Genomic DNA, 10,102 nt, shown 5'->3' on the forward strand with positions numbered 1-10,102 from the left:
GCAAGGAAAATCAGTCAAGATTTGCACTAGATCGTTGCAGTTTTGTTGACCTAGAGGTGACACATTTGCATTCTTGTTTTCCACTTAATATTTTTTCCTTTTTATTCCTATTAATGTATTTATAAAAGCAGTAGCCTGCACCTCTATAAGCATATTTTATTCTCTCTTTCCCTCTTCATTCATTTCTCTGTGTTAGGTATTTTTTTGATTGCAAGGAATAGAGACCTTGTGATTGCCTTTAAGTAACTGAGTTTAAGGATTTACAGAAGATCAGACAACGACATAGCCAGTTCTTACAGTAAAAAGAATCAGCCATAGATCCGTGCTCCATGCCCCCTCAGAAATGGATGCCTCTGTTACCTATTCAGGTTTACCTTGCTGAGTTAATGGTTCTAATACTTTTAATCTTTCTCTGTGACCAGTGCTTCTGCTGCTCTCTCTTAGCTGTCTCACGTGTGTCCATTCTCCAAGTCCTGCCTGTGTGTTCTCTCTCATTCTCATTCCTAAAGCTCGCAGTCACATTCGGAAGGAGAGTATCTGATTTATTCACTTAATGACCTGTTGGTGCCAGGCCAGCTCGTGGGTCATGAGTCAGCTGAGAGATTCTCTGTTCGTGGGTCTTGTGCCACACTTAATTGAACAGGGTCATGTGCAAAGTATGGTGACATCTAAAACCTGGCAGAAGGGCCACTGATAGAGCATGTGTTCAGCATCTTCCATTCTTCCTCCTCCTTAACAGTCGATTGACCTAACTTATTAGGGACAGTTATTAGACTGAATTGTCCCCAAAACTAGTCAGCTACATATTTATAGATGAAGGTTTAGATGAATTGCTTATCTCATTCCTGTAATGTTAAGGTTTTTATTTTCTCTTTCATTCTTAGATGAATTTCATTCTTAGGCACAAAACAAAGGACAGTCTTTGCCACCTTTTAGCCACAACTTAAAATAAACCCATGGTACTGATTGTTGGTCCAAGAAAGCCCATCTGTTAGAGACTGTGAAGAGAAAATTCAAACATTTCCATTCTTGTTAGCATCTCTAAATTTGGCAGAAGAGATAGGAGCCATGAGCTGAAATAAGGTTTTTGGATTATTAGCTCCACCTGGGTTTGAATCCTGGCTTTCCCATTTATAAGATGATAGATGAGTATCTTTTTTAAGCTCCAGTTTAATCATGAATAAAATGGAGATCATGGTATTTGCCTCGTGTGGTGGTTAGGATTAGATGATAGGATGAATACAAAGCATTTAGCAAAGAGCCTGGCACATAATACATGCTTGATGTAGATCATTAAGTCTTACTAAAAAAGGTTACCCTAGTCCATCAGTAAGTTCTTAGTGCTAAGGAAAAGTAACGTTTCTTGGTGCATGAGCTGAGACCTGATCATTGAGCACTTGTTCACTCAGCACTGTGTGCCGTACCAACTGTATACAAGAGACACTGTGATGTGATTCTTGCCTTCTCATCCCCACTATGATATGTCAGTCCTGGAAAAATTTTTAAGGAAACTCAACTCGATGATGGTATTATACTGTTAGAATTCAGGCTGTTACTAACTGTGTGGCCTTGGGCAGATTGTTTCTCTGTCTTCATCTGTGAAATGGGGGAAATACTTCAGAGGATTACCATAACAATGAACAGATGAGTTTATGTAAGCTCATAGGATACTGTCTGATGGCAGTGGTAAGTGCTATATGCAAATTTCTTCTGCTAGATTATGACTCCTAGCAGATTAATACTTGAAGCCTCCTTGGGCTTAATCAACCAGGTTTTTTGTTTGTTTTTCTTTTTTTCCCTTTGAGTTTAAAGTGAATAGGTTTCTTTGTAGGGGGCGTACAGTAGATCGTTAGCCTCCACCATCAGGGCAGTTTTATAGAATCTAGCTGGTAAGAGATGAGTGAGCTGATGGACATGGTCTACAGATAATCTTGTTTTCATTTTGAGATTGGATACCACAATATCTTATCTTGTCAGCCCTCCTTTGGTGATGCTTAGGCTGGAGAAACATCTCGAAAGTGCTACAAAGCTGGTTTTTCCCCCTCACTGAAATGTTTTTTTGCAGACCTAAAATGATTGGGGTGCTCGTTATGTGAATGTAGGATATGGGAAAGGCAATTTGATTTGAGACCTTTGATTTTAACTCAACAGGCAAGGGATTTTCTAATCTAAAACTACTTCCCTTCTTAAAGGAGAAATTCTTTTCTGATTTGTATTTTCTTCTCAAGAAGGGAGATTAAGGGGCACCTGGGCAGCTTGGTTGGTTAAGTGACTGCCTTTAGCTCAGGTCATGATCCTGGAATCCCAGGATCAAGTTCCCCATCGGGCTTCCTGCTCAGCAGGGAGGCTGCTTCACTCTCTGACCTTCACCCCTCTCATGGTCTCTCTCTCCTATCCTCTCTCTCTCTCTCAAATAAAATCTTTAAAAAAAGAAAAAGAAAAAAGATTAATATTTTTTCTTTCCATATTAGTGAGATTGAACATATTTTATTGATTATTTGTATTACTTTCTGAATTGCTTATTCATGTCCTTTGACCTCTTTTGTTTTTGAGGAGATCACTCCTGTAGAGTGAGGACATTAAAACTTCACCAGATATGTTTCAGATGTATTTTTCTTTTTGTCATTTGTCTTCTTTTACTCTTGGGTATACTTTTTTAGCTGCACAGAAGCTTGTAATGAATCTATGTTTTTCCTGAAGAGTATCATCTCATTATGGTTAGAGAATTTCTGCTGAGTGCTATGAAACATGTTATAGTATATGTGTAGACTGAGCCACTTAATAAACACTTTTCCTTACAGAACGGTGATTGATTGTCACATGATTCGAAGAGTCTTTGCAAACTGATGTAGGTGTGAAGCTCTAACGCCGTAGCAATAGCTAGCACATACTGCACAACAGCTTTGTGTCAGGCACTATACTAAGTCTTATATGTACTGTGTTCCTAATGTTCAGCTTCATGCTAGATAGTATTATTGTCTGGGTTTCATAGATGAGTCGAGTGGGCCTAGAAGAAGTCAAAATGATTTGCCCAGGATCATAGAGCTAGTTAGTGGCTGAATTGGAATTTTAATTTAAGTCTGTCTGACTTCAAGGTATATACTTTCTCTGCAAAGCTGAACTACTTAAGGCCTCCAATAAATTAGACTAGTCCTTAAAGTTAAGTAAATATCTTTTACCAGAACCGGAAAAAATGGCCCGTAGCTTTAGTTCAACTGCTTTTGGTTTCTGAGAGCATAGTGGAGAGGATACTGAGCAGTGTGTGTGCTAGGAAAAAGAAAAGTCTCTACTGTCCAGGGCAGTGTTTTTCAAGGTGTGGTTTCCAGGCCAGCAGCATCAGCATCACTTGGGCCTTTCTTAGAAATGCAAAATCTCAGGTTCCACTGGAGACCTACAGAATCAGAAACTCCGGGATTGGGGCCCAGTAATCTGTTTTATAATACTTCTGCTGATTATGATGCATGTTAAAATTTGAGACTCACTAGTCTGGGGAAGTTATTTTGTTTTCTCTAATCATAATTTTTGTTTTTGCAAGCTTCAACCTAAATCCCAGCCCTGAAGTGCAAAATTAACATTATCAGATGATGGCAAAAGTATGAAGTTAGACAGGAGCCAGTTTTGAGTTTGGTTTAGTGAGCATTTAAGGCAAGTCCACCTCCGTGAGCCATAGTTTCCACTTTCCAAAAAGATGTTAATAACATTTGTCTCCATATGAGATTTTTTTTCTTTTTTTTAGAATTAGGTAAGATAGTATATGAAGTGCATAGCACCTTGCCAGGCTCCCAGGTGCTTGAGAAATTGCCTCCAGCAATTTTTCTTATTTAGCAAAAAGCCCCCATTTGCCTTCTGTTCTCAGCCTCTCTCGTTTCTTAAACGTATTTTGCTGTCTTGTATCTCTGGACCTTTGTATTAGCTATGTCTCTTGGATACCTGCACCCCTCGCCCCCTTACCTCACTAACTTCTAGACATCTTTTGATTCCTGCTTCCGGTCTACCTCCCCTGTAGAGGGCTTTCTCAAACCCCTGCCCTCCAGTCTCTGTGCTCACACAGGAACCTGTGTTTCTCTGGTCATTGCACTTATTGCAAGTTTTGGAGTTGCCTCTCTCCTATATAAACTTCATGAGCGCAGATACAGCATCTTTACCACCATATTCTAGAGATCAGTAAACTTCCTCACACATTGTAGGAGCTAAGTGTTGAATGAATGAATGGTGGCTGTCATTATTGCTGCTCCATCATTATCATCATCATCATCATCATCGTCATCATCTGAGAGCAAGCTCCCCTCCCTGGCTTACAGTTTTTGTGCTGACTGGTTGTGATAATCATAGATAGTATTAGGACCAGTGCCTGTTCTCTCTTGCCCTGAAAGCACGTGCTTTGACGTAGGCTGACATGGGAGTTCACTGAGCTGCTTCCTAACCACGATCCCTCTGTGTCACAGGTGCCTTGGGGGAACTGTATGCCCTGATGGGTCAAGTTCATCATATGCAGAGCCCAAAGTGGCAACATCCTTCGGACCTCACCATGAGGTAAGTGGGTGATTAGGAAGAGGAGGAGAAAAAGCGTAGAATTTGGCTGTAGGAAGAATGGTAAAGGAAGTTGGGTTGTGATGATCGTTTAATTCCAAAGGTGGGGAAAGAAACAGGAGAGTATAATGAAATAACTGAGCTGAGGGCCGCCTGGGTCGCTCAGTCAGTTAAGCGGCTACCTTTGGCTCAGGTCATGATCCCAGAGTCCTGGAATTGAGCCCCGCATCAGGCTCCCTGCTCAGTGGGGAGCCTGCTTCCCCCTCTCCCTCTGCCTGCTGCTCTGCCTACCTGAGCTCTCTATCTGCTACCTATCTCTCTGTCAAAAAATAAAATCCTTAAAAAAAAAAACAAAACTGAGCTGAAATCCAGGAAATGGTGGGGTCCATTGCTAGCTTTGCAGTTTGTAACGCAGCTGTATGATTTTGATCAAGTCATGCCACTTCTTTGGTCCTCACATCACTAAAACTAATATGTTGGACTAACTGATGTCAAAGGGACTTTCTGTTCTGGAATCTTCTGGATTCTTGATGTAGTGTGGTTTTACAGATTTATTCAGTTACTTTGATCCAGTTACTGAAAAACCTTAGAGTCATCTTTGACTTCTTTCTCACCCCATATTCAGCCCATTAGCAAATCCCATAAGCTCTGCATACAAAATATGTCCAAAACCTGACCATTTCTCATCATTTTCACTTAGACTATTGCAAATCTCCTAAATGGTCTCCCTGTTTCTGCTTTTGCCTGCCATTCTTAACTCAGCAGCCAGAGAGGTTCAGATTCTTTTCTTTGTTCAGAATTTTCCAGTGATTTCCCATCCTCACCATTCCCTATAAGGACCATGGCCGGGGCTGATGTGGTTAGCTCACTGACCTCACACCTACTCTTCCCCTAATCACTAATCACATGGACTTCCTTGTTTGTTTGTTTGTTTTTTAATTTAATTTTACTAGCCTTTTTTTTCCCCCCCATTTATTTATTTATTTGATAGAGTTCACAAGTAGAGAGGCAGGCAGAGAGACGGGATGGGGGGGGGAGCAGGCTCCCTGCTGAGCAGAGAGCCCGATGTGGGGCTCGATCCCAGGACCCTGAGATCGTGACTTGAGCTGAAGACAGGCTCAACCCTCTGAGCCACCTAGGTGCCACGCTATTTTTCAAATATGGCACACATGCTTCCACTTCAGGGCCTTGATACTCTGTTTCCCCTGTAGTTGCCAAAATCATAGCAGGTCTCAGAAAGAACAGTATGATGGGTATTAGATGAATCCTAGAGACAGGTGTGAATTCAAATCCAGGCTCTTCTACCTACTCTACTTTATGACCTTGGACAAGTTATTTAACCTGAGACTCCGTTTCCTGACCTGTATAAGATATTAATGAGAGTGCTTTTCTGTTAAGATTGTTATTAGCATTAAATGAAGTGAAGTATTGAAAGAATTCAGCAAGTACTTCATATAGGGCTAGATAAATGTAATAAAATGTTAGTTATTTTCAACTCTGGTTACTGACAATGCCTGTGGAGATGTCTAAAAATACAGATGTCCAGGCACTGCCTTCAGGGGATTCAAAGTCATTAAGTTAGGGGGTGGGAGCAAGAATTTTTACTTTTAAAAAGCTTCCCAGGGGGTTATTAGGAACAGCTGGAGTTGAGAATGAGATCAAATTATCTCAGAGGGTCTTATTCAGAACCCTAGCCCAAAAGACTAGGGTGATTAAAGGAGAAGCTCAAGAAGCTTTACTTTGAGTCCTTGCTATTAATTATTCAGTCTCTAAACTTGCAATGTGATACTCACATGATGACTTACCTTCTCTGGGAATTTTACTCTAAAATTAACCGCTGTGTCCTGAGCAACCTTGAGCTGTATCAGACAATGAGGTCCTGTTGGAGGTACAGATCTGGTACAACCAATGAAATACAGATCCGGTTTTAAATGTTTCTTGAAGGAGAAAATATTTTTTCCTACTGAAACATTATTACAGATTATATATTAGGTTTTCTTAACATTCATGTATATGGCACATACCACCATCATGCCTGTGTGGCAGCTGGCTTTGGGAGTTGGAAGAAAATAGCACTTGCATTGTGACTTTCACATAAATAAAATGTAGTATAAATAATTTCTAAAATTGTCAGGATTGAAATGTGAAATTAATATCTGATATCCCAAAATAAAGATACTTTTTTTTTTTCTTTTTAAGGATTTTTTAAAATTTATTGAGAGAGCATGAGAGAGAGAGCACAAGCAGGGGGAAGGGAGTAGAGGAGAAGCAGACTTTGCGAAGCAGGGAGGTTGACGCGGGACTTGATCCCAGGACACTGGGATCATGACCTAAACTGACAGCAGACACTTAACTGAGTGAGCCACCCAGGTTCCCGAAAGTAAAGATATTCTTAAAATAATTGCTTTGGCCACTTTTCTGTGTACAAATAGCCATTCCAGCTGAAACCCTCATCTTTACTATTTTCGTTTTCTTTTTCTCTTGATAGAAACTACGCTAGGTTCCGGCAAAAACCTCTGCAAAGATGCAGTCTGACTCAGTGGGTCGACAGGAACATGGGAAGCCAGCATCGATTCCAGCGTGTCCAGTCAAGTCCATTTGTCTCATCCCATCAGCAGTGAAGGGCCCTATCCTATTCAGAGCAGCATCTCATCTTCTGCTCTTTTGTGCTTTGTAGATTTTGAATTTTATTTTTCACAAGATTTTTATTTAAAGAACTTGTCACCTTTTGGAAATTTCCATTGCTGACTTGAAATTTTTTTGTATAAGGTCCTTCTTGTTTGTCTGTGTGCATGCGTTTAAGCACTGTCACGTTTTAATTTTTTTATTTAAATTGAAGGTGGCCACTTCTTGAAAGCCAGCATTAGGCCAGAATACTTAGGCTCAAGCAAAGCACCCACCTCAACACAGAGGTGATGTCTATTTCTTGTGCTGAAAAGAGAACCATCTTTTAATCTCCTATAAGGAAGAGATTACCAGGCTGCAAGCCAGTGTTAATTATTGCTGACGACTTATAAATGGACATAAGTCACTTTTAACAATGCCTCTCACTTTTTTATTTGAATCTCTGAGTACTTGCGAGTATTTTAAAGTTGGTAATCCAGGACATTTGAAGTAGGTTGGAGCAGGACAAAAATCCTGTTGTTGAAAGGACAAATTAAAAGTGTAAATCTTCTCTCCTTTTTGTACTTACTAGCTGCCTTTATTTTCTTGCCTCCCCCCTTCTTCATTAAATGTGTTTTGCACAATAGGTTTACAAATCTTACACATCTTAACTGATGGAAGACTGCTGACTAACCCTTGTCGATTTGTGGTCTTGTTTGCCTTTCCTTCTTTTTTCCCCAGTGACCATTATGCTCCTTAGGTTCTCTTGGTGTGTTCCTGTATCCTGTTAAGCCTAGATATGCATCCTAAGAACAGCCTCCCTGCTCTCTTTATTAAGAGCTTCCCACCCCGAGTCCTAACTCCAGGACAGGCCAGAAAGTTACTGAGGTGTGAGTTGGTCTTCAGTTTCATCTGCTCAACTCCCAGCTCCAAGTATCAGTTGCTGTGTCAGTCAGTCAGCTCTGGCCTGTCAGAGGGACTTGGGAGAGCCACTATTTTGTCTCCATTGATAGAGAGGTGCCTTCAGCTTCCAGATGTTACCATCTCATTTGGTCAAAGCTCTGATACATAGTTGGACAGAACTGCTGTCATGCATCCTAATGTGGTTGCGATTAAGCCTGTGGACGAAGCATTACCCGATGCGAAGGTTTGGTATTCTAGATTGAGATGTCAGACTTTGTGCCGCCATCCTCGGGGATGTCTGAGGAGTTCGTTATTTTTCTTTACAGATGGCTCTAGACAGATTTGGGGAGGCTTTGCAGTCCGGCATTCATGCTAATGGCCACCCTCCGTGAAGGCTGGACACACGGTTGCTGTAGCGCCACCAGTGGTACTGGCTAGCTGCCTCTTGTCTGGTTTTGTTTTCATCAGCCCCACCTTTGTATGTGAGAAACCCATCTTAAACATCCTACCCTGCTTTAGAAACTGACTTGGGAAAGGTTTGGTCATTCAGGCCATTGATCATCTTAGAGGGACATCCCCAAGTGTTTACTGTTTTTATGTAGGTGAGGATTCTCTTTCTTGAACATTGGGTTTAAAATCTGGGACCAAATGCAGAGAAGTTCTGTTCAAAGGCAAGAGTCAAAATGTGTGATTTCAGTTGGCATAATGGACATTTACTGCATTAGTCACTTCTCCAGGTTTCCCTCAGCATGATGGAGCAAGATAAGCAGACATCTACCTTTGGAACCATAGCATAATAAAAATTAGTTGTAGCAGGAATAACTAGTGTTGTAGCTGTCTAGTTCCCCACAGAGTGGGGAACCCAAGGAGCAAAGGACAGCATTTTGCTTAAGCTCATTTTCCTGCATTCCTGGTAAAGGAGGGTTTAAGTCTGAATGTGTAATGGCAGCATTGCCTTTCCCAAATGAGTGACGGGTTAACTAGAAAATGTGACAATCACATTTCCTCTTTGCTCAAATAATTCTGTTTTTCCAAAGCGTTAGCAGCTTAATTAAATCTGTTGGACTGGGGGAGGAGAGAACTGTTCTCTAGCGGTTAACACGGTATTCTTTAAGAAGGAAAAAAAGCCAAAGAAAACTCAGTATTAGGCATGTTTGCCTTGAAGATGGTAGTAGGTAAAATCTGGAGTTTTAATCTGTTTTTAAAGGTTCCTATCTCATACTTGGTGTTGGGTTCTCAGTCTAGTAGTTCATAAGTTCTTGCTGTATTTTATTTGAGTAAGGGTTACGTGCACTTAACTGCCTACCTAACTTTTTTCTTTCATGAGGTTCATGATGACATTCTCACCACAGAGGTCTTGACAGAGTTAAAACATGCTATTTATGTAGTTTATTCATAAGAACCTGCAGTAAGCTTGTGCAGGCTTAAGGGACTGGAGTTGTGAGGATCAATTACAAAACTAAAGTTTGGTGCCTCCTCTTTATCATGTTTTTTCCCTTGTAGCAGTTGTGTTTAATGTCATTAAAGAGAAATAAAAGTTCTTTTTGTGGCATATGTACTGTGGCTGTCTGTTGCAGGCTTTGAAGGCAGTTTCTTCCTCTTCTTGCGTAGGCAGGTTAGTGGGGTCTGGGCGGGGGTGGCAGTTAGTAGAAATGCGGTACTGGGGAGGCGAGGGTGCATGCTCCCTGTTCTTTTGAGGGTAAATTACAGTGTTGAGAAAGGCCTTCCAGCAGTTAAGAAATGTTGAAATTGATTGGGAATTTGCAGCTACATATAGTGCATGTCAGGAGCCTGACACAGGGAAAGCCTGAAATATCATGGTGCTGCTGTTTCTGCAGAGAGGGGAGATGGCTCAGCCCGATCAGACAAGGCACTGCGTTCCATTCCTTCCCGTGGCCATGCAGTTGACCTCTGTCTGCCTCACTCAAGCTTTACCCCAGGGCATTCTCCCTTTGAAAGGGATAGGGGACCCACCACTGGTCATACAGACTTGATGGTGGTTCTTAATCCAACTTCTCCAGAAACTGACTGCTCCTGCGAGCTGGGATGAAGGTGGAGTAAGTGT

At 41.3% G+C, this 10,102-nt stretch overlaps 1 protein-coding gene across 17 annotated transcripts in view; it reads left to right on the plus strand.

Annotated features, from left to right (window-relative positions):
* Positions 1 to 9,589, plus strand: part of S100PBP (S100P binding protein) — a 50,021-nt gene extending 40,432 nt beyond the window's left edge. For all 17 annotated transcript variants that reach the window (XR_014299421.1, XR_014299422.1, XR_014299423.1 and 14 more), the window contains 2 exons: positions 4,446 to 4,533; positions 7,019 to 9,589. Coding sequence is in view for 14 of the 17 variants with exons in the window: in XM_082685756.1 (XP_082541882.1) it covers positions 4,446 to 4,533; positions 7,019 to 7,151 (221 nt within the window). In the remaining 3 variants the exon portion in view is untranslated. The remainder of the gene's footprint in view (positions 1 to 4,445; positions 4,534 to 7,018) is intronic.
* Positions 9,590 to 10,102: the final 513 nt, after the last annotated feature.

Source organism: Mustela nivalis, assembly GCF_964662115.1.
Source record: "Mustela nivalis genome assembly, chromosome: 10".
NCBI classification, from domain to species: domain Eukaryota; kingdom Metazoa; phylum Chordata; class Mammalia; order Carnivora; family Mustelidae; genus Mustela; species Mustela nivalis.